The following is a 24,764-nucleotide window of genomic DNA, read 5'->3' as shown; positions in this document are numbered from 1 at the left end:
CCAGCCTTCGGGGGCTGGAGAGACAGTTCAGCTGCTAAGAGTACTGGCAGCTCTTCCAGATGACCCAGACTCCAATCCCAGCACCCACATGGTGGCTCACAACTGTCTGGAACTCCAGTTCCAGAGGATCCAATGCCCTCTACTGACCTCCATGGGCACTGCATGTACGTGGTGCACAGACACACACAGGAAAAGCACCCATACACAGAAAATAAAAATAAATAAAATCTCTTCGTATTTTTAAATAAGTGTGTGTGTGTGTGTGTGTGTGTGTGTGTGTGTGTGTGTGTATGCAGGTGTCCTCAGAGGCCAGAGGCTTTGGATCTTTTGGAGCTGGAGTTATAGGTAATTGGGAGGGGTCTAAAGTGGGGACTGGGAACAGAACTCCAGGCCTCTGCAAGAGCAGTAAACGATCTTAACTGCGAGCCCTCCATCTCTCTAGTCCCCTTACATTCTCACTCACCCTATCCATATCTCCCTAGGCAACCATTGAATTTTTTTTTTACCATTCTTAAAAATTTTAAATATATTTGTGTATTGTGTATATGTATGTGTGTGTACATGTGCAACAACGTGTGTGGAAGTCAAGAACCACTTTCAGGGGTCAGTTTTCTCCTCCATGGATTCTGGCAATGAAGCTCAGGTTGTATATTTTACTCCTATGTCATGTCTCAGCCTAGATTCTAAATTTTCATCAGAAGTATTTAATCTGTGTTTAGAGTTAATGAAATTCATTGTACCAGGCTTTCTTTTAGGTCACCAACCAGCTCCAATGTGGTGGTATTCTAATTGTACTGAAATGTGATTTTGATTGTATGTTAATAAATAAAGTTACCCGGGGGTCAGAGCTATTAGAGCCATAGCAAGAGTGTGGCGGTGGTGGCACGCACCTTTAATCCCATAGATCTCTGTGTGTTCAGGGATACAGCCAGCATTGGAGACATATGCCTTTAAGACCTGGGGGGCTGTACATACAGACAGTGACGAGGCAGTCACGTGTTTGGGTTTACAACCAATGAGAAGGCAGAACAAAATACTATAAAAAGACGGACAGACAGGATATAGCTCTCTTTTGGGAAGCTGGGACACCGCAGGAGGAAGGGTGAGACTTTAGCTCTGAGCTCTGACCTCTCGGCTTTCTCTTTTAAAAAATAAATAAATAAATAAATAAATAAATAAATAAATAAATAAATAAATAAAATCTCAAAAAAAAAATTACTAAAAAGCTTTTTGCTTAAAGGAAAGAGAAGCCGTTCCAGCAGGCCTGGAGATAAGCATATGGGGTGACCCAGTTCCCTTCTTTGTCTCTCCTATTCCTTGGACTGCAGAAGCTGCTCTCCTAACAACCAGGACTGAGGGGAGTGGGAAGCACTGACAGAGAGAGCTCCGGGCAAGGAGTCCTCAAGTCTGCTCCATGGCCTCCCACGGGTCTCAGTTTTTAAGATCTTACTTTTTAAAAAATTATTTATTTTTATTTTATGTGCATTGGTTGAACCCAGGACCTCTGGAAGAGCAGTCAGTGCTCTTAACTTCTGAGCCATCTCTCCAGCCCCTGGCCTCACTTTTCTTATCTAAAGGGTCTTAGCTTCAAGTTCTAGCATCTGGTCATTCTGCCACACTCAGCAGCTCACCCAGGCACAAGAGAGTCCATCTTCTGTTCCTGCCCCCAAATCTGCTCAACAATCACACCTGGTGAGTGGCAGCTGATGAGTGAATGCAATGATCAGCTTCAGAACTGGTCCAGACCTTACAGCTCACTCAATCCAAGCCTCATCCACAGATAAGGAAATATAGTATGGCGGAGCTCAGTATTTTGATGTGGCGGTTTGAATAGGTATGGCCCCACAGACTCATGTGTTTGAGTGCTTGGCACACAGGGAGTATGTGGCCTTGTTGGAGTAGGTGTGGCCTTGTTGGAGGAAGTGTGTCACTGGGGGGGGGGGGAGCTCTGAGGTCTCAGAAGCTCAAGTCTTGCCAGTGTGTCGCAGTCTCTTTCTGCTGCCTGAGGATCAAGATGTAGAACTCCAGCTCCTTCTCCAGCGCCATGTCTGCCTGCACACAGCAGCGCTTTCTGCCTTGATAACAGACTAAACCTCTGAAACTGTAAGTCAGCCCCAACTAAATGTTTTCCTTTGTAAGAGTTGTTGTGGTCATGATGTCTCTTCACAGCAATAGAACACTGATTGAGGTAGAAGTTAGTCCCAGGGAACGGGGGATTGCTGTGATAGGCCCGACCATGCTTTTGTCTGGAGGAATTTGGACTTTGTGTTAGGAAAGCAATGGAATGCTTTGGGCACTGCTGAATGGGCCGTCCTAGTGGGAGCATGGAAGACAGTGGTGCTGAGGGTGATTTAAACCATGGGGGCCTGGCTCAAGAGGTTTCAGAAGAGAAGAATTTTAATATGCTGCCTGTAGAGGTATTCTTGTGATATTTTGGTGAAGAGTGTGGCTGCTTTTTGCCATCGTCTGAAGTCTGCCTGAGGCTAAAGTGAAGAGTTTTGGATTAATTCCGTTGGCAGAGGAAATCTCAAAACAGCCTAGTATAGACTATGTTGTGTGAACATTAGTGTTAACGTTAATGAAGATTTATCATGAAAAAGAACAAACTGAGCAAGGAAAATCACAAAATGTACAGATTGAGGAGAGAGGGGGCACCAGAAAATGTAATGGAGCTAAATCCTATGTTCAAGAAGATAAACAGATTAAAGAAAAGCTGGATGTTAAATGGAATAAAGGGAGTGGTGACCTCAGGGCAAGATCCCACTCAGCTAAGCTTCCAGCTTGTGAGAAGGAACTAAAGAACAGCTTAGGTCCAGGCATGGTGGTGCAGGTCTTTAATCTCAACACTAGTTTGAGGCCAGCCTGGTCTACAGATCTAGTTCCAGGACAGCCAAGTTTACAAATTTAGGCAGTGAAGGAAACCATTGAAAACAGGAAGCTGGTGAATATATACTTGAACAAGGGGGCCATGCTCCAGCCTCAGCAAGCAGCAGGATTGGCAGCTTCAGTCACATGGTTCTGGCCTTAGAGTCAAGTTATGAAACCTCCCTCCACAACTAAGGAAAGCTGCTGAGGTCAGGTGTGTGTCAGGGGTGTCCCTGCATGGAGGCCCAGAGAGGCCATTGCGTGAAGCTGTGAAGGAGAAGCCTGGATTTCCTTGGAGACCCCAGAGTCATGCATGGGATACCTGCCGAGGAGAGCTGCTATCAGGGAGTGGAACCAGCCCAAGAGAGAGAAGGGTGCTGCAGTCAACAAAGGCTGGGGAAAGGAGCTGGAGATCTGAAGAGCGCTTTGACGTCAGACATGGAGGCCCCGAGTTCGGAGTCTGCCCAGCTGGTTTTTGGTTTTTCTTTGGTCCAGCGTTTCCGCACTCTGCTCCCTTTCCTCCATTTTGGAACGGTAATGTATACCCTGTGCCACTGTTTGTTGGAAGTATGTGATCTGTGTTTGGTTGGAACCTCCAGCTCGCTCCTGCTTCATATGGAAAGCCCCATTCTTCTCTCTCTCTCTCTCTCTCTCTCTCTCTCTCTCTCTCTCTCTCTCCAAACCCCACCCTCTCGGAGAATCTCCAACAAAGGGAAGGCACCAAAAGGCCCATTCCGTATTCTTGGTGGTTATGGCAGCTCCTCCCCTGACGCTGCCAGCCACCCAAGTCCCCATCTAAAGCGGTCAGCTTTTGAACATACTTGGGCACGAACCCAGCTTGTGGCAGACACATCATCACCCCTCGCCTACAGCCTACATGACCTCCCTGCTTTAGTTCACCCATGTGGCTTCTCTGGCCTTGGGAGTTGCTTTTACTTTTTTAGTTCAGCTTGACCTGGCTTACTGCATTAGCAGAGAAATTACTGGGGTACAGAAAACCTATTAATCTGCTTTTCATTTTGATTTTATAAGAGATTACAATTAAGAGAATGCATGGATCTCAGAAGAGATTTTGAACTTCAGACTTTAAACACTGTTGAGATTGTGATAGACTATGCGGACTTTTGAAGTTGGACTGAATGCATTTCATGTAATGTCATGGCTACAAGTCTATGGGGGCCAGGAAGTGGAATGTGGCGGTTTGAATGGATGTGGCCCCATAGACTCACGTGTTTGAGTGCGTGGCACACAGGAAGTGGCACTGTTAGGAGGCATGGCCTTGTTGGAGTGGGTGTGGCCTTGTTGGAGGAAGTGTGTCACTGTGGGGGCGGGCTCTGAGGTCTCAGAAGCTCAAGTCTTGCCAGTGTCCCAGTCTCCTTCTACTGCCTGCAGATCTCGCAGTTCCTTCTCCAGCACCACGTTGGCCTGCACATTGCCACACTCCCCTCCATGACAATAATGGACTAATCTTCTGAACTGTAAGCCAGCCCCATTAAATGTTTTCCTTTATAAAAGTTGCTGTGGTCACAGTATCTCTTCACGGCAACAGAAACCTAAACTAAGACACTTGACTTATTTTTTATTATATTGCGTGCACACACCGCCCCCCCCCCCCAACACACACACCATACATATGGAGGCCAGTGGACAGTTTGGGTAGTCAGTTCTCTCCTTCCACCATGGAGGTCCTGGGGACTGAACTCGGGTCTTCAGGCTTGGTGGTAGCGCCTTTGCCCACTTCACTTGACTTCTTCTCTGAAGATCAGTACTTGGGAGTGACCCCTCCTCCCTCCACCTACTCCCTGCTTGGATGATCAGCAAGTCTCTTGGCTCTGAACTCAACTGCTCTTCCCTGCCGGCTCAGGCCTCACTACCTTGCTCGCTGTGAGCAGCTTAGTTGTGAACAACTAACTCGCCTCCCCAGCCTGTCTTCCCAGAACTCAGAGGTGGCCCAGCAGGGTTTGGCAACATGTAACATGAAAGGTATCTGTCCCAATATCTGGTCACCTTCCTGACACTAAGTGGACAAAAGTGGGAGTGGGGGAGGGTTTTAAATGTCCTGTACCCACTGAAGACACAGGACCAAGTCACCCACTTTCTCAGGGTGGCTAGACTGGGTTTCCCTGATGCTGGAACTAACCCTTGACCTCAGGGGTCAACCACTGAGCTACATCTCCAGACTTCATTTTAGTTTTTTGAGACAGGTCGCCTCGCTAGGGAAGTGTCAGAACTGGGATTTTAACCCAGGCAATCAGGTGACAGAGAGTGCTTTCTGTAACAGTGGTACCTGCTGCTTATCTGCCCACACTGACACAGTGACCTAAGCTGAGTTCGGTGGCGCATGCCTTGAATCCCAGCATTCAGGGGCACAGGCAGGTAATCTCTGTGAGTTCAAGGCCAGCCTGGGCTACACAGTGAGCTACATAATAAGACATTGTCTGAAAATAAATATTTTTCAGAATGTCTTGAAATCAGGGACAAGAGAGAAGGCTCAGTGGTTAAGAGCACTAGCTGTTCTTGCAGAGGACCTGGGTTCAGTTCTCAGCAGCCATGTGGCACTCTCAATCACCTGCAACTTCAGTTCTAAGGGATCTGACGCCCCCTTTTGACTTCTGCAGGTACTGCACACACGATTCATTTACATGCGTACAAAACACTCATATATAAATTAAAAATAAATAAATCTTTTTAAAAGTATTCTGAAATTAGTGGTGATGGATGGCCAAAAACATACTTTCAGGATGAATCCCCTGCATACCACTGAACCATATATTTAAGGGTGAATTTGGAGCCGGAACAATGGCTCCACACTTAAAAGCACCCATCACTCATGCAGAGTACCCAAGTTTGGTTCCCAGCACCTACAGGACAGCTCACAATTATCTTTCGTAATTCAAATTCCGGGGGATCCAATCCCTCTTACGACTTCTGCCACCAGCGCAGGTGTGCACATGTGTGCAGGCATACGTGCTGCCAGAACACTCGGACACGGCTAAATAAACCAAGGCTGGCGGCGCACACCTTTCATCCCAGCCCCTGAGAGGCAGAAGCAGGTGCGTCTCCATGAGTCGGAGACCAGCCTGGTCTACATAGTGAGTTCCAGGCCAGCCAAGGGTACTTAGTAAGACAAACTAATTAATTAATTAATTAATCTAAAAAAAAAGAGTGAATTTTTTTTTTATCTCAGTAACATTTTTTAAAAAAAGAAAAAGATGGGCTGGAGGGATGGCTCGGAGGTTAAGAGCACTGACTCTTGGCTGCTCTTCCAGAGGTCCTGAGCTCAATTTCCAGCAACCACATGGTGGCTCCCAACCATCTGTAATGAGGTCTGATGCCCTCCTCTAGTGTGCAGGCATATATGTCATAACACTGTATACATGATAAATAAATAAATCTTAAAAAAAAAAAAAGGAAGAAAGAAAAAGAACGCTTCGGGGCTAGAGAAATGGTCAGCAATTACTAGCACTGGCTGCTCTTAAGGCGACCCGGGTTTGATTCCCAGCAGCCACAAGGTCACAGGGTCCCAGAGCATCTGACGACCTCTTGTGGCTTCAGTGGGCACCTCAGGCACACAAATGGTGCACAGGGTTACATGCACAGCAAACACTCATATGCAATAAAATAAAATTTTAAAAATATTTAAAGAGCTAGGCATAGTGGGAGGCCTGGGGAAGCAGATGCAGGCGGACCTCTGTGAGTTCAAGGCTAGCCCTGGTCTACACAGTAAGCTCCAGGCAGGACTACATAGTGGGACTCTGTCTCAACCCAAACAAGGAGACTTTAAAGGATGCTCTGTTTGTTTTTAATTTGGGCTATTCTAGCAAACTTTCCATTTATTGTCACTAAAGTCACTCCATCGGATTAAAGAGCCTGCAAGTCACCGCCGCGGCCTGAACTGGAAGGAACTCCTCTGACCTTTCCCTCTGTAAAGAAGAGAGAAGCAGCTCCGCTTCTACCCTGCTGGGACCCTGCACATGCTCATTCATCTTTCTCTTTTCCAGACTCACGAGAGTTCAGGTGTCAGAGTTCTGTTCCGGAAGCAAAGCCCCATCTATGGGAAAGCACCAGCTTCCCTCAGCAACCCTGAGCTTGGGGCGCTCTGCTCAGTGCACAGGGGACCATACTTCCCTCACCCGGCGGGTATTAAAAATGTTCATGGATCGTGGCAACATTTTTATGCCTCGATAATAAACAAGACAAACAACTAATACTGGGGGGGAGCTGAGAAGCATCCTTTTAACTGTTTACTTGCTCTAATAACAGTACGATTAATAATGACTATTTATGGAGCAAGTACAATGTACTAAATAAACACTGTCGTGGTTCTTTACAAACAGGGCATTTCATTTAGCCTTCACGTAACCCTGAAGGAAGTGTTTTTATTCTCCATTTCATAGATTAGGAAACTGAGGTCTAGACAGATTGTCAATCATACAGTTAAGAGAAGCTGAATAACAACAACAATAATAATAACCTGGACTCCAACGTTCTTGCTTCTACTGCTCTGTTTCAAAATGAAAAAGGAAGCCAGAGATTTGAAGGAACTGAAGAGTCTTCCTATCTAGCAAAGGTAATGTTTTCTGGCACATGCCTTTAATCCCAGGACCCGGGAGGCAGAGGCAGAGGCAGGCAGATCTGAGTTTGAGGCCAGTTAGGTCTACAGAGTGAGTTCTAGGACAAAGAGGGCTACACAGAGAAACCCTGTCTTAAAAACAAAACAAACAAAAAACATGGCTCAGCAGATAAGGGCACATGCTGCCAATTCTGGTGACCTGAGTTCAATCCCTAAGACCCACAGGGTGGAAGCAGAGAACTGACCCCACAAATTATCCTCTGAACTCCACATGAGCACTGTGGCATTGCACACATCTACACACACACACACACACACACACACACACACACACACACATACACACATACACACACACTAGATAGAATAGTAAATGAATAAACATAATTATTTGAAGTAGTGCTTTCCAGTAGAAGAAATAAAGAAAACACAAGACCATTAATGCACCACATCCGGCAGTCTGAAGGCACAAAGACCACCCATCCCCCACTGTCCTCACCACGGCTTCCTGATGTGGCCATTTTTCCACTGATTACTGTATTAGGATATCAAAATGTAATGATCCCTCCCTAGCAAACTCACAGAGAACAGTCAACGCAGCTGGAGAACTCACACAAGCAGGAAGGAAAAGAAATCAGTGGCAGGAAGTGAAGCTTATCTGAAAACACAGAGTGTCACCATACAATGTGTGAACACGGTACCCCCACAGCGCTGGCACCCCCACAGCGCTGGCACCCCCACAGTGCTTTAATCCCAGGCTACCTTTGCCTCCCCTGGTATTACAGTACTATGTGTTGCTAAAATCTGCTCCCTGAACTTTCTCCACGTGTCTAATAAGTTCCACAGCTGACACGGACTTGACTCTTAGTTCTCTTTTGCTTGAAGAAGAGGGTGGCGTGGGGGCCGTAGCTCGGTGGTCGTGTTTGCCTTGACCAGTGTGAAGAGAGACAGGGAGAGGAGAGGAACAGGAGGAGGAAACAGAAGAGGGAGAAAATTGGGGAGGGAGGAAAGGGGGGGGGGAGAGGGAGAGTGGGAGAGAAGGAGAGTAGAAAGGGAAGCAGGGAGGTTACAGAAGGATTGCACCTGAAGGAAAAGACATGTGTCAATCAATCAGGAGCGAGAACAGGCGGGGGACACATCTTAACACCAAGCAGCCCGAGGCGGACAGAAATCTTCGATTCACTAGGGAAACACAAACTCCTTTCGCTTTTCAGGACACCACCCCAAACAAACCGAACCAGTCAACCAATGGCAGACTGGTGGACGGACAATTGCTCCCAATGTCAACAGACAACCAAGACGGGAAAAGAAAAACTTGAGAAAAGAAGTTGCTTGGGAGGCCTGCTCGCCCCGAAAGCTGAGGAATAAAGAATCCAGTGCACGTACACAAAAAGAAGAGTACTTCTCAGGGGGAAGAGGTTAACTGGGCTGCACAAGTGACTAGAGAAGGCCACAGGAGCAACCCTCCATCCTGTGCCCACCCCGTAGTAATTTCTAGGGAGCAAGGGCCAACTCAAGGCAAAGTGAGGTCAGGCTTGAGACTACCCCTCACTGTCCTGGCTCACCCCCCTGCCGACCTGGCCCCAGGCTCTCCCACCAGCACCCCTGGGGAGTCCACAGGGAAGACAGGAGCGCGCTGGGCTAGGGGACCAAGGTGGCCAGGGGGGCCACCCTCACGCAAGCAGCCCACCCGTGCTGTTGGGGACCCCCGAGGAGCTCTGCACAAACTGGGAAGCGGCGGTGCAGGTGGGGTTCTCCGAGGCCAGGCGGACGGCCGCAACTCAGCCAACTCCACTGGCCCTCACGCCGGGTCCCCGGACACCTCCCAGCTCAAGTTCCCCGCCCCCAGACCCCAGTCTGCACCCCACACCCAAGCCGGCCAGGCTCCTCTGAGAGACAGCTGCTCCAGCCTGGGCGACCCCGACACCAGCCCCCCCGGCCTCGGGGGGGGGGCGCCCCGAGCCCGCGGGATTCAGGGATCAGGATCTGGAAGGCTTCGGGTCCAATCCCCACTCCCCTCCTCAGCGTCCTGGGCTCACCTCCCCGGCAGCTTGGCGCTCCTCTTCCAGAACTGCTTGCTGTTCTCGGCGGCCATCGCTCCGGCCCGGGGGGAAGGCCTGGTCGGTGGGTCACGGGGACGCCCCGCGACAGGCCCCCGGGACCCCGCAATCTGAGGGCCCCAGCCCAGGCCGCTTCCCCGCCGCCGGTCACCCGCTCCCAGCTCCTGGGGGCGCCATCTTGGATGTGGGCACTCCCCCCCCCCCGCCTCCCCCCGCCCAGCGCCGTTGCCATTGGTGGGCTGCGCAGGCCGGTGGACGGATGGACCAATGAGGATCCGGGATCCTGCGGGCCGCTGAAGCCCCGCGGCAACGTCACGGGCTGGGCACACAGGTGGGCCGGGGAGGCGGGGCTTAGATGGGCAGGAAGGCGGGGCTGAAAGTTCTACTCAGTGGAAGCAGAGAAGCAGGTAAAAAAAAAAAAAAAGACCTACTGGGAAGGCAACGAGACTGTTGCCTTTGATGGGCTGAGGTCCTGGGTCTCTTGCGGGGTGGGAGGGGGGAGGTAAGGAGATACCATAACATTTATATACAGAAATCTTTAACCTACAAGTAAGTGATAACTGTAAGACCGCTTTTGAACGTCTCCCTGCTCAATGGTACCCAGGGTTGTTACTCCCCTTCCGTTCCCTTATGACCCCAGTGTCTTAGAAGACAGGTTTGGCTGTAGCCCCGGGGTGGGTAACTGTGGCCTGAGTAGCAGTTGGCTCATCAGAACCTCCCTCTCTTCTGCTAACTGAACTCCGTGCTTCAAAGTGATGTAATCCCTCCTTCGGGTCTCACTCTTCCTGGTTACGAGGATCCAGATACTGAGAAATCATGCTTAGGAAATACTACTTTTCCCCTCCTAGTTCAGATTTCCAGGTACCATTTCCGCCAAGGATGTCGGACATCTCCATGGCACCAAGGAAGAAGATGAAAGATGTACCCTTCCCAGCATCCTTAACTCCCATTATTAACAGATTATAAATCTCGCCTTGCCGGGCGATGGTGGTGCACGCCGAGGCAGAGGCAGGCGGATCTCTGTGTGTTCGAGGCCAGCCTGGTCTACAGAGCTAGTCCAGGACAGGCTCCAAAGCTACAGAGAGAAACTCTGTCTCAAACAAAACAACAACAAAAACAAAACAAAAAAAAAAAAAAAAAAAAGGAAAGAAGTCTTCCCCCTTTAGATTCAGTTTTCAATATAATTATGACTCAAAATGGGATCCATCTTTAGCATGCATGTTGTCCCCTTTGGGTGTCATGTTCATGACTCCTCTTTTTGAGTGTTTCTGTCCTAGGGTGATTTGGGGGGAAATAGAGGGAGGGTACTTCCTGCTCCAAAGAAGTTTTTGTTTGGACAAGGGACTGAGGACGTGTGCAAGTTGCCCACCCCATCCATCCCTCTACTACCACACTAGGGTTTCTGAATATTGAAAAGGTTTTTTTATTTTTATTACATCTATTTGTATGTGTGCGTGTGCGTGTGCGTGTGCGTGTGCGTGTGTGTGTGTATGTGTGTGTGTCAAGTGTGGAGGTCAGAGAATAACTTGCAGAATTCAGTTCTCTCTTTTCACCGTTTAGGTCCAGGGAATCAAAGTCAAGTCCTCAGGCTTGGCAGCAAGCACATTTACCCACTGAGCCATCCTGCTGGCCTAACATTTTGGAAAATTCTTAAGGATCCTTCTTCCCCCACCCAAAAACTGACCTTCTTTTGTATGTTCTCTAGCCATATCTTTCCACATAGATATTACTCCAGTTTTCAAGCTTCTCTTGCTTGCTAATTTTTAAAATAATAGGATTGTGAGCCTGGAGAGATGGCTTAGGGGTTAAAAGCATGTGCTGCTCTTGTAGAGCACCTGAGTTCAGTTCCCAGCACCCACAACAAGTGGCTCACAACTGCCTGTGACTCCAGCTCCAGGGATCTGACGCCCTCTTTTGGCTTCTGTGGCTGTCACCTGCGTGTGGTGATATTCACACACATATAAATAAAAATGAACAGTTTGCTAAAGAATCATAGGGTTGTATGAAAAGGCCCCCTTCTACTGAACCTTCATTCTTTTATAGACTTGCAGCTTATCTTTTTTTTTTTTTTGTTGTTCATTTGTTTTGGTTTTTTTGAGACAGAGTCTCTTTGTGTAGTCCTGCCTGTCCTGGATCTCGCTCTGTAGACCAGGCTGGCCTCGGACTCACAGAGATCCACCTGCCTCTGCCTCTTGAGTGCTGGGATTAAAGGCGTCTCACCTGCCAGTACTGCACACCTAAGAGAGGGGAGAGAATTTTCTCGGAGTGGGGGTCGGGGAACTGAACAGTCTATGCCTTTCCTCCTAAGGTCCCAATAACAAACAAAAGTTTGACTCCACCAAAGTTCACCTTGGGAAACCAATGAGCTTAGGCTTACGTTCTGAGAGTGTGAGGGGTGGTAGGCAGGAGCGTGGGCAACCCTAAACAGCCACACGGCAAAGTCTGCATGGAACATGGATACTCACTTCCCCATAGCCACCCACATAGAGCCCCTCTCCAAGACCTCAAAGCCATGTGCAATTAGGGCAGAACTTTAGACAAGGGACTGGGAGGATTATCTGGACCCTCAGGTCAGCGTCCCATGACCCTCTCCACTCCCCACTTCTTTCTATGAGGGGATGACAGCTGCCAACAAACCCATCTGTAATAATCCTTTTGCAAGCAGGTAGCTGAAGTCTCGAAGCCAAAGTCATTTGGCTGTCAGGGTAATGTTGTACAAGAGAAGAATTTACTGAAGTCTTGTTGCAGCTAATGTTATTGTCTTTCTTAATATTTTATATGTATTTATTTTTATTTTATATATATGATTAATATTTTATATGTATTTATTTTTATTTTGTGTATATGAGTATTTTACCTATACGAATGTACTGGAACTGGAGTTATAGTCGTGAGCCACCATGTGGGTACCGGGGCTTGAACCTGGGTCTTCTGGAAAAGCAGCCAGTGCTCTTAACCACTGAGCCATCTCTCCAGGGTCCTTTGTCTTTATTCCACATGAACGTTTGCTGGCCTTGTCGACTTTAAAGGAGTTAATGTCACACTGTGAATGGTGGTACGCGGCTGTAATTCTAGAGCTTGGGGGCTGAGGAAAGGGAAGAACAGCAAATTCAAGGCCGGCATGGGCTAGGGCTGCATAGCAGATCACCTGCTCCGGGGAGAATGGGGGGGTGGGGGCGCTGATGTCTGTCTCTGCGTGTGTAGGAATGAGCATGCGTGTGGGGACACAGGCATGTGGAGGCCAACGGTTGATCTCTTATGGCTATCACACCATACTTTGAGCCTGGCTCTCTCTCTGAACCGGAACCTCACAGACTGCCTAGACTGTCCAGCCAGTGAGATGTCCTTCCACCTGTCTCCACCCCCCTGCCCCTAGTGCTAGGGTCACAGACGGATGCTCAGGATCCAAACTCAGGTCCTCATGCCTCCACTTAATGACTGAACCATCTCTCCAGCCCCTTTGACATCTTGAAGGATAAATTTTCTTTACCTCTTAGGTTCCTTTCCTTGGTTCCAGCTGCCAGTTCAGAGCGCACGATCTTAAGACTAACCTCCAAATCGTCTCCTCCCATATAAGCCACCTTATAGGTGGCCGTCTGGCAAGACAAGATCTGCTTTGCAGCTGACGCACATGGTTTGAGAAATGTTCTGGCATGTGGTCCCCGCCTTCGTCCCTTTTCCTGTTGCCGTATAAAATACCTGACAGAGGGAGCTTGAGGGGAAAAAGCTTGCTCTTGGCTCACAGTTCCAGGTTTGGGTCTCCGCGGAGGAGGAGTGAGGCCCAGGAGGAGGAGCTTGAGGCAGCTGGTCACATGACAGCCACAGTTGGGAAGCAGAAGGAGAAGGGTCTTGTTTGTGCTCAGCTCCCTTCCTCCTCCTTCTACAACAGAGAACCCGATCCCAGGGAATGGCTTCACCCATCGTTAGAGTGGCTCTCTCTACTTTAATTAGCCCGAGATAACCCCCGACAGGAATGCCCAGAGGCCTATCCCCCCACCACCCCCAGGTTCTGAATCTCATCAGGTTGACATTTGAGGTCCGCCATCCCACTCCCTGTTTTTTTGTTTGTTTGTTTGATTTCAAGACAGGGTTTCTCTGTAGCTTTGGAGCCTTTCCTGGACTAGCTCTGTAGACCAGTTTGGCCTCGAACTCACAGAGATCTACCTGCCTCTGCTTCCCAAGTGCTGGGATTACAGGTGTGCGCCACCACCGCCCGGCCCACTCCCTGTTTTTTTGTTTTTGTTTTTTTTTTTAAATATTTATTTATTATGTTTACAGTGTTCTGCTTGCATGTATTCCTGTAAGCCAGAAGAGGGCGCCAGATCTCATTACAGATGGTGGTGAGCCACCATGTGGTTGCTGGGAATTGAACTCAGGACCTCTGGAAGAGCAGCCAGTGCTCTTAACCTCTGAGCCATCTCTCCAGCCCCCCACTCCCTGTTTTTATCATTACTGTTTTGAGACAGGGCATCATGTATCCTAGGCTGGCCTTGAACTCCCGATCCTACTGCCTCTCCCTCCTATGTACTGGGATGACAGGCTATTACTGAGGACCCTGGCTTAGATATCCCTGTGGACTTGACATTTTACTGCCTGGAAAGGAAAGGATAATCTGTGTGTGTACCTTGAATCGCCTCAAAGAATTCCTTCTTAAAAATCATTTATGAAAGGTTAAATAACACTGATCCCCAAGGGGCGTGTTTAACGTCGCTCAACTCAGAGATGCCCTGTTATCCCTGCTCTTTGTTCTCGCCACGTAATCCAGGTTTCTGCCCAAGATTTCTTCCAAAAAAAAAAAAAAAAAAAAAGCCATGATCACCTGATGGTAATATTTTTAAATAATATGTGATGGGGGAGCCAAAATATTAAACCCGTTCTCCCCACCTCCACCACAGGCACCCTAACCTAGACCAACTACACCCCTTTTATTTTATTTTTTTATTTGGAGATAGAGTTTTTACCATGTGGGTTCCTGGCCAGCCTGGAACTATACAGCCCAGGCTGGCCTCAGACTCTCCCAAGTACTAGGATAGAATATTTGAACCACCACGGCCGGCCAATGATTTCCACTGAAGATTGGAGCCTGAGCCTTGTGCATCCCAGGCGAGTACGCTCCCAGGACCTCGGCCGTGCGCTTTGGCAGACAGTTATTTTTCCTTGCTGCATCTTAGCCCCTCCTGGTCCTATTCTTCCCACAGAAGCCGAGGAGCCTTTTTATTTTTTTATTTTTATTTTTTATTTTATTTATTTATTTATTTATTTTTGGTTTTTTGAGACAGGGTTTCTCTGTGTAGTTTTGCACCTTTCCCTGAAACTCACTTGGTAGTCCAGGCTGGCCTCGAACTCACAGAGATCCGCCTGGCTCTGCCTCCCAAGTGCTGGGATTAAAGGTGTGCGCCACTACCACCCGGCCGGGGAGCCTTTTTAAATGTAGCTCACATCATGTCCCTCTCTCTGCTCAAGGCCTTGTAGAGGCTCCCGTCACACTTGGCCCAGAATCCAAGTTTCTGACCCAGACACAATGGCACATGCCTGTGAGGGAGAGGTAGGCAAGAGGTAAAGCTACACAGTGAGTTCAAGGCCAGCCTGGAATGCGTGTGTGTGTGTGTGTGTGTGTGTGTGTGTGTGTGTGTGTGTTTATGTGTTTCTCTCCTCTCACCATGTAGGTCCAGGTCCTCACACTTGGTGACAAGTGCCTTTACCTGCTGAGCCATCTTGCCAGCCCCACATCCACCCTTCCTCAAGACTCGGCGTGTTTTGGTTGCACCCTCTCATGCCTCCTTTGACCCTTCCCTGCCTTCCTCTTCCAAGCTCAGCTGCCTCGTCTTTTGCTGACGACTGAACACTCCAAGCGTGTCCCTAAGACAAGGCCCTTGCTGTAACTATTTCCTCTCCTTGGAATTCTCTTCCCCCACATCCTGCAGTTAACCTACTCCCTTGTGGCCCCGAGCCCCCTCACCTTGGCTGGCATACCCTAAGCGCCCCTCTTGGGCGGTGGTTCCACCACTCTGCTGTCTCAGCAAAGCTCTTCCCACATGCTGAGGTCACTTGTCTGTGACCCATCTCCACCCCTCCACCCCCACCCCGGATATGTGAACTCCGCTAATGCGGGGCCTTTGCTTTGAAGCCTGCTGTGTGTGTCCAGCATCTAAGAGCTCATCACAGTTCAGGCACTTACTAAACACTCACCGAGTGTGAGGATTGGAAGGATCAATGGTTGGTTTCTTTGGGTTCATGTTGTTTTGCACATTTTTAAGAGTATTTATTTTGTGTGTATGTGTGAGTGCCTCCATATATATATCACATGCATGCCTGGTGCCCCTGGAGGCCAGAGGTTTCAGATAGATTCCCCTGGAACCAGAGTTACATACAGGTATTCAGGAGCCACTGATTTGAATGCTGGGAATTGAACCTGGGTCCTCTGCAAGAGCAGCAGGTGCTCTCAACCACTGGGCCGTCTCTCCAGCTCCAGTTTTGCACATTTTTGATTGGGAACGGTTGTTTCCTTACCCCCCACCCCCCAGGATGTGTCTCCCTTACTACAGCCTGTAGAAGCTTGCACATGCTCTCGGCTGAAAAGGTCTTGTGGAAGTAGAGCCTCCCCCAAAGCTTTCGGCAGCTTCCGGGGAATGAACGTGTACCACAGATGACATCATCAGCCCCCGTCTCAGCCCGGTCTGCCAAAGAGGGAAGGTTGACAGCAGGCCCAGCAAGATGGCTCAGTGGGTAGTGAAAGGCACTCACTGGCAAGCCTGATGACCTGAGTTTGATTCCCAGGACCCATCCAGCTCCTGAAAGCTGTCCTCCCCCCACTCCACTTGCTTGCTGTGGCCCGTGGGCACCACCGCCCTCCCCACAAATAAATAAGTCCATGATTTTTTTAAAGTTTAAAGGAGTGTGGCCACATCGCCCTTACACATTGACCAACCTGAGGTGAAAAAAAATCAATGGTTTGGGGTTCCCAAGAGGCCCGTGGAGCCCTTCTGATGGATGTCCTCCATGGCAGCAGCCACTGTATATATTTTAGTATATTTCTTGAACCTGGGTTCAATTCCCAGCAGCTACAGGGCAGCACCAACCTTCTGTAACTCCAGTTCCAGGGGATCTGGCGCCCTCTGCTGGCAGTAGGCAGAGTTGGAAGTCTTATGAAGGACCAGAAAAGGAGGCTGGAGAGACGACTTAGTCTGTAGAGAACTTGTCTTGGGAGCTTGAAAGCCTGAGTTCCATCCCCAGAACCCATGTGAACATGCTGGGCTGGCACACTTGATCTCCCAGCATCCCAGAGGCAGAGAAAAGAGAATCCCCGAGGCTTGCTGGCCTGTCGGTCTAAGCCAGCTGATGAGTTCCAGGCCAATGAAAGAGCCTGTCACAAAAGAAAAGGAAAAAGATAGTGTTTCCAACGATGATGCTCAAGACTGTCCTCCAGCCTCCAACCACCTCTGCTCACACTGCATACACCACTTCCTTCAAAGGGAGAAATTGGGCTGGTGAGGATGGCTCCGAGGATAAAGGCACTTAGCACCGTCCTTGATGACTTGGGTTCGATCCCTGAAATCCACACGGTGGAAGGAGAGAACCCATTCCTGAGGGTTGCGCTCTAACCTCCCAACACACAGACACACTAAGTCGTCTCTTAAAGGGCCAGATTAAGAACGCTTTAAGCCCCTGGCCCTGCGGGGCTGCTCCTGCAGCCTGGAAGCCGCCTAACCCATTTGTAGGTAAAATAGCAAGGCTGTGTTCCAGTATTTACCATAAACACTGCAGTTGGAACTTTCTGACATTTTCACACATCGTGAAATGTTCTCTCGGTTTCCCCCGACAATTTTTAAACGTAAAAGCCGTGTTTAGCTCACAGGCCTTACACAGCAGATTCCCTAAGAACACAGCATGTGATGAGAAGATCGAGTTGCAGCTCCCGCGGCTCTCACCCCTCCGATCTTGCTCTCCTCCCCTCCTGCATAGGAAGCCTCCATCCTGAATTAGCATCTACACACGTCGCAGACTACTACATATGTGTGTGTGCAGAAACAACACGTTTCTTGTGTTTTGAAACTTTATAAATAGCATCATGCTGTGCATATGCCGGAGCACCTGGCCTCTTTCCCTCAACAGCCTGCTAATACACGGAGTTCAAGTTTATTCATCATAATGGCATATACGGCCATGTGTAAACACACCATCATTTCGTTAACAGGAGGTTTCCTGTGAACAGCCCTTCGCAGGCAGGTTTTGTTGTTTTCTTTTGCTTTGTTCTTTCTTTTTTAAAAAAAAATTCAGTTTTATTTATGTGTATGTATATGTATCTGTGTGTGTGTGTGTGTGTGTGTGTGTGTGTGTGTGTGTGTATGTGTGCAGGTGCCCACAGAGGCCAGAGGAGGGCATCAGATCCCTAGAGATGGATACAGGCAATTATGAGCTGCCTGATGTAGGTGCTAGGAACCTATTTGGGGTTCTCTGGAAAAGCAGCAGCAACTTTCAGTGACTTGAGAGAAACTTAAAGATTAGTTTGGGCCAGTGAGATGTCTCAGCTTGTTGCTAAGCCTGATGGTCAGAACACGGTAGAAGAAGAGAATCAGTTTGTGTAGGTTGTCCTCTGACCGCCATATGGCACTTGGACACACACACACACACACACACATCACACATATATACACACACAAATCAATCATACATAATTTGTAAATCTTAGAATATTAAGACGTCTCTTTGATCTTTTAAATAAAGAGGAGAGAATGAATGAATGAAGAGAGAATGAATAAACGCATGAATGAAGAGCTAGTCAGCCAGAGGGTCTGTCTCCCCTCCCCACACACACACTGTCACCCTCCTCTTCTTCCCCCCCCCCCCCACCATGGTTCTCTTTTGGTGTTGTAGTGACCTACCACACCAGCCCTTTTCCTATGCGCAGAGAATTTCCCAGGCTCTGAACCCGAGGGAAGCAGGTCCTACCCCTGCAGCCACAGCACGAGCTGCTCATATCTCGCCAGGGCTAGAGACTGACGCGATGCTCTCCTGCGCCTATGCAAGGCTGGCCCTTCCAGATGAGGTCCATGCCCTGCCCCGCCCCCGCCCCTTCCTCTCCTTCCTCCTTGGGAACCAAGCCAGGGCAAGAGTCTAGGCACTGTCAATGAAACACTCTCGGGCTCTAGATTTTGAGTCAGGAGGTTACAAAGGAGACAGAAAACAACAAACAAACAAAAAAAGCTGTCCCAGTGAGGAAAGGACAGCCCCCAGGATCTGGTGCCAAAGACTCTCATGTAGCTACAGAGTCACATGCTCCTCGGCCGCGCCACAGTGTCCTCGGCGGCCCAGCTCCATGGTGTGCCATTGGCCGGCACCTTAGTCATCTGCGAGCGTGAATGGCCTCCGTTCTTCCCTTGGAGGCCTTCCCTTTCTGACTCCAGGATCCCCTTTACAGTTGCTTTTGTCAATAGGAAGTTAGTGAACATTATACAAGCGTTACATAAAAAGGCGCTTGTGTAATTGGGTTTGCTCTCACCCGCGGCCATGAGAGCCTGTCTGGGCTGGCCTGCCCTGCGATAAGAGGATGTGGAACTGGGCCAGGGCCCTATACGCGAGCCCAGCTGAGGCCACGCTAGGTCAGCCAACAGACAGTGGAGCCTCAGACGTATGAATGAGCTCAACCAAAATCAACAGAGCTTCCTGGCCAACCGACAATCCACCCCAGACACTCTAGTGAGTCCAGCTGACATCAGCCCAGCTCAGCCAGCCTCAAGATAAGCTGAACTCCACAGATGTGTGCACTAAAGACACCATCATTTTAATAAACTACTGAGGCTTGCGGTTGACCGTATGACATTGCGCTAGATCTTTTCTTTTTTTAAGATTTATTTCATTTATTTATTGCCTTTTAGCATCTTATCTTTCCCCTTGTCTTGAAAATAGATTTATTCCTCACATAATAGATCCTGATTATGGTTTCCCCTTCCTTTACTTGTCCCTGTTCCTCCCCACCTCGCCTCCCATCTGGATCCAATCCTTTTTCTGTCTCTCCTTAGAAAACAAACAGACTTCTAAGGGATAATAATAAAACAAAATAAGATAAAACAAAAAACTTGGAATTAGACAAAACAAACAGAAGGAAAAGAGCCCAAGAGAAGACACAAAAAAACAGACCCACTGGTTCCCATGCTCAGGAATCCCATAAAACATTAAACTGGAAGCCATAATATATACACTGGCGCAGACCCGGGCAGGCCCTGAGCATGCTGCCTCTGTCTCTGTGTGTCCATATGAGCTTTGCTTATGTTGACTGAGAGGACCGTGTTTTCTTAGTGTCCTCCATCCCCTCGGGCTCTTCCCATGTCCTCTACCACAAGGTTCCCTGAGCCCCGACGGGAGGGACTGGATAGAGACAGCCCATTTAGGGCTCAGTGTTCCAAGATCCCTCACTTGTTGTATAACATCCGGCTTTGGGGGTCTCTATTTTTGTTCCCATCTGCTGCAGGAGGAAGCTTCTCTGATGATGGCTGAGCAAAGGATTGTTCTATGAGTACAGCAGAATGTCATTTGGAGTCATTTTAATGTTTTTTTTTTCTTTTTAGACCATTATTAGTTGGTTTTACCCTCAGTCCCCGAGCTATCTAGTCTCAGGTTCTTGGTCACCCAAGCAGTGTTGGGTATGGGTTCCATCCCGTGGAGTGGGTCTTAAGTCAGACCAGATATTGGGTGGTTACTCACCCCACATGCTGTACACCACCACTGCACTAGCATTTCTTGCAGGCAGGACACCATTGTCAATCCAAGGGTCTGTGGCTACATTGGTGTCTATGTTTCTCTTTTGGTAGTGGACAGAGCACCTTCCTGTACCAAAGACGCTAGAATGTGAGGATGAAGGTTCTGTGTAGGGCCCAGCTTGACTTACCTTTGTCCAGTGGGTTGTGTAGGTTGTCTTCATCAATGCGGCCCGGCCATCAGTTTGTGAAGAGCAGCCTACAGTCTTGGCTACAGCCTGGATTGTCTGGGGATTTCCATGGGACCCCTTTGGCCAACAATTCAATTAGATGTAACCTAATCCTGGGACTGGAAGCTTCATTTGGTGACAAGAGATGGCTGGTTGGGACTCTGTCTTCCACATTATTTGTTGATTTCAGATAGGTTGCCTTCATACATGTATATATTTTAGGAAGCTTCTACTCTATTAGGTTTCCATACTCCCCCTCAATTGGTGCTTAGCTTTCTCTGTCTTTCTCCGTATTCTCTCCCTTGTCCCCCTCATCCCTCCCCCTCCCCACTTGGTCCTCTCATTCTAGTTCCCCCATCCATCCATAACTATCTATTCTACTTCCCTTTTATGAGATCTATTTGCCTCCCCCACCCCAGGTCTTTACTGTAGATCTACCCTCTGTGGTTCTATGAATTGTAGCTTGGCAATCATGGACTTAATAGCTAATATCCACTTATAAGTAAATACACACCATATTTCTCTTTCTGGTTCTGGGATACCTCACTCATGATGATTTTTTTTTCTAATTCCATCATTTACCTGTGAATTTCATTTTTTAAATCTATTCTTCTAATTGAGGAGTATCTATGTTTTTTCCCATTTCTGGCTTTTTTTTTTTTTTTTTTTTTTTTTTTTGGTTTTTCGAGACAGGGTTTCTCTGCGTAGCTTTGCGCCTTTCCTGGAGCTCACTTGGTAGCCCAGGCTGGCCTCGAACTCACAGAGATCCGCCTGGCTCTGCCTCCCGAGTGCTGGGATTAAAGGCGTGCGCCACCACCGCCCGGCTATTTCTGGCTTTTATAACTAGACCAGTAATAAACGTGGTTGAAGAAATCTCTCTGTGGTAGGATGAAGTCCTTTGGGGTATATGCCCAAGAGTGGTACAGCTGGAACTTGAGATAGATCAGTTCCCATCTTTTTGAGGAACCACCACACTAATTTCCATAGTGGTTATTTGCATTTCCACCATCAATGATGAGTGTTCCCCTCACCAGCATGAGCTGTCATTTGTGTTATTGATCTTAGCCATTCTGACTACCATAAGATGAAACCTCAAAGTAGTTTTTATTTACATTCCCTAATGACTAAGTGTTTCTCAGCCAACCATTTGAGCTTCCTCTTTTGAGAATTCTCTATTTAGATCTGTACCTCATTTTTTGATTGAGTTGTTTTCTTAATATCTAGTTTTTTTTGGGGGGGGGGCTTTGTATAGTTTGAATATTAGCCTTCTATCAGATGTGTAGTTGGTAAAAATCTTTTCCCATTCTGTAGACTGCCACTTTGTGCTGTGGGACGGTCTGTATGTCAAATTGCTCTGATTGGTCAATAAATAAAACACTGATTGGCCAGTGGCCAGGCAGGAAGTAGGTGGGAGAAGGATAGAGGAGAATTGTGGGAAACAGAAGGCAGAGGCAGAGAGACACTGCAGCCGCCGCCATGACCAGCAGCATGTGAAGACACCAGCAAGCCACCAGCCACGTGGCAAGGTATAGACTTATGGAAATGGATTAATTTAAGCTATAAGAAGAGTTAGCAAGAAGCCTGCCACGGCCATACAGTTTGTAAGCAATATAAGTCTCTGTGTTTACTTGGTTGGGTCTGAGCGGCTGTGGGACTGGCGGGTGACAAAGATTTGTCCTGACTGTGGGCAAGGCAGAAAAACTCAAGCTACAACTTTGCCCAAATGATGGTGTCCTTTGCCATGCAGAAGCTTCTCGGTTTCATGAGGCCCCATTAATTTTTTTTTTTAATCTTAGTGCCTGCTAATAATGTTCTGTTCAGAAAGTCTTCTCCTGTGCTGCTGAGTCCAAGGCTAATTCCCCACTTTCTCTTCTGTAGGGTTCAGTGTATCCGGTCCTATGTTGAGGTCTTTGATCCCCTTGGAGTTTTGTGCAGAGTGCCAAGTGTGGATCTATTGGGATTCTTTTACATGGAGCAATCCAGTTTGACCAGCACCATTTGTTAAAGATGCTGTCTGTCTTAGTTAGGGTTTCTGTTGCTGCAACAAAACACCATAAACAAAAAGCAAGTTGATGAGAAAAAAGTTTATTTGGCTTACACTTCCACATTGCTGTTCATCACTGAAGGAAGTCAGGACAGGAACTCAAACAGAGTAGGAACCTGGAGGCAGAAGCTGCTGCAAAGACCATGAAGGGGTGCTGCTTATTGGCTTGCTCATCATGGCTTGCTCAGCCTGCTTTCTTATAGAACCCAGGACCAGCCCAGGTATGGCACCACCCACAGTGGGCTGGGCCCTCCCCCATTAATGACTAATTGAGAAAATGCTAGATAGCTAGATCTCACGGAGGCATTTCTTCAACTGCGAGGTTCCCTTCCTTCCTCCATGATGACTTGAGCTTGTAGCAAGTTGACATAAAACCAACCAGTACACTGTCATGTTTCCTTTGTGTTTCTGGATTCTTTATCAAAAATCAGGTGTCCATAGGTGTGTGGATTTATGCCTTGATCTTCAGTTTGATTCTATTGGTCAACATGTCTGTTTTTGTGCCAATACCATGCTGTTTTTATCACTATAGCTCTGTAGTAGAGCTTGAAATTGGGGATGGTGATACCTCCAGCAGTTCTTTTATTATTCAGGATTGTTTTTGTAAGTGAGTGTTGCAACTCTGGGGGAAAGGTATCCTGACTACCTGGGGAGTCAGGCGACACCTTGAGCTGCTAGGACAGCTCTGACGACTGGAGCTGCAATGGGACCGCTCAGCTCTGGAGGGAAGGTATCCTGACTGCTCAGCAGAGTCAGGCTATACCTTGAGTTGGGGTGTGGTGGGGGATGGTCTCCCTGCAGGGTAGAATAATCCTTTCCTGGAGAGCCGCTGGTGCTGAGCTTTGGGGGCTTCCTAGCCAAGTTCTTCTCCAGCCTAGGACATTGCTTTTTTTGCTTCACTCTGCAAAAGGGGAAACCCCTGCAGAAATGTAGCCATCTCCTCTGGCTCCAGAGAAAAGTTGTTACTTTTTCTGCTCCGCCTTGGAAGGAGTCCGGGAGAGTACCAGCCTAGATTTGGGTGGGAAAGAACAGCCCACAGCGGAACAGGCAGAGTGGTTTATATAGGATTTCTTAGGGGTGGAGTTTCTCCAGGGAGATTTTCTGTCCAGGGATTGGTTAGTTTTTTCTGCTCAGGTATTGGTTAGTTTTGTTGGTCAGGGGCAGAGATGGCCCTGATTTCAGAGCCAAACTGTGTTTCTTTCACTGGCTTTTTGGTTCTAATTCTAAGGCCAGGTCATATTTCTTTCACTGGCTCTGATTCTAGGGACAAAGTGTGTTTCTTTGGTACTGGTTTCAGAGTCAGGACATGTTTCCTTAGTTCTGGGTTTAGGGATAAGGTGTTCATTTCTCTGGCTCAGGTCCCAGATCCAGGGTGTGTATTCTTTTCCTGGTTCTGGGCTCCAGGGTCAGGGTGGGTTCCTTTAGCCAGCCCCTTTTCCCTACAGTTTTAGCCATCCTGAGTTTCTTTTGTGTAAATGTGTTTCCACATGAAGCTGGAAATTGTCCTGTTAAGAATTGTGTTGGAATTTTGATGGGGATTTCATTGAGTCTGTAGATTGCTTTTGGTAGGATGGCCATTCTTACTATATTAATCCTACCAATCCATGAGTGTGGGAGATCTTTCCAAGGCCACACCTCCTAATCCCTGTCAAGTATCTCCTCTCCCTAATGACTAAGCATTCAAATATATGAGCTTAAGAGAGCCGTTCCTATTCAAACCCAACAGATATCAATGAGCAATGTTTGCAGATTCCTGTTATTTTATTGTTGTGGTGGTGTGTATGTGTATGTATGTATGTGTGTATATGTGTGTATGTATGTGTGTGTATATGTGTATGTGTGTATGTGAATGTGTATGTGTGTATGTGTATATGTGTGTGTATGTGTGTATATGTGTGTATGTGTGTGTATGTGTGTGTATATGTATGTATATGTATATGTGTGTATGTGTGTGTATATGTGTGTATGTATATGTATATATGTGTATGTGTGTGTATATATGTGTATGTGTGTGTATATGTGTGTATGTGTATGTGTATGTGTGTATATGTGTGTATGTGTATGTGTGTGTATGTGCACACATGCACTTCTCTTTTGATCTGCTGCTCTCACATTATATATTTCCTGTGTTTTCATGGCTGTAGTTAATTTCTTTTTTCTTTCTTTCCTTTTTTTTTGTTATTTTTGTTTTTGTTTTGTTTTGTTTTTCAAGACAGGGTTTCTCTGTGTAGCACTGGCTATCCTGGAACTCACTTTGTAGACCAGGCTGGCCTCGAACTCACAGAGATCCGCCTGCCT

The 24,764-nt window shown here is 47.8% G+C and overlaps 2 protein-coding genes across 3 annotated transcripts in view; one reads left to right on the top strand and one right to left on the bottom strand.

Moving 5' to 3' along the window:
* Positions 1-9,681, bottom strand: part of Tbc1d22b (TBC1 domain family member 22B) — a 70,924-nt gene extending 61,243 nt beyond the window's left edge. Inside the window, exon 1 of the mRNA XM_028885035.2 lies at positions 9,478-9,681. Coding sequence (XP_028740868.1) covers positions 9,478-9,533 — 56 coding nt within the window. The 5' untranslated portion in view covers positions 9,534-9,681. The remainder of the gene's footprint in view (positions 1-9,477) is intronic.
* Positions 9,682-9,818: 137 nt separating this feature from the next.
* Tmem217 (transmembrane protein 217) overlaps positions 9,819-24,764 on the top strand; it is a 34,587-nt gene continuing 19,641 nt past the window's right edge. Inside the window, exon 1 of one of the 2 annotated variants that reach the window (XM_028885081.2) lies at positions 9,819-9,905. In XM_028885081.2, the coding sequence (XP_028740914.1) occupies positions 9,854-9,905 (52 nt within the window). In that variant the 5' untranslated portion in view covers positions 9,819-9,853. The remainder of the gene's footprint in view (positions 9,906-24,764) is intronic. The other variant, XM_037200041.1, reaches the window with a different exon arrangement.

The sequence above is a fragment of the Peromyscus leucopus genome, chromosome 16_21 (genome assembly GCF_004664715.2).
Source record: "Peromyscus leucopus breed LL Stock chromosome 16_21, UCI_PerLeu_2.1, whole genome shotgun sequence".
In the NCBI taxonomy this organism is placed as follows: Eukaryota; Metazoa; Chordata; class Mammalia; order Rodentia; family Cricetidae; genus Peromyscus; species Peromyscus leucopus.
This window is presented reverse-complemented; position numbering and strand designations above follow the sequence as displayed.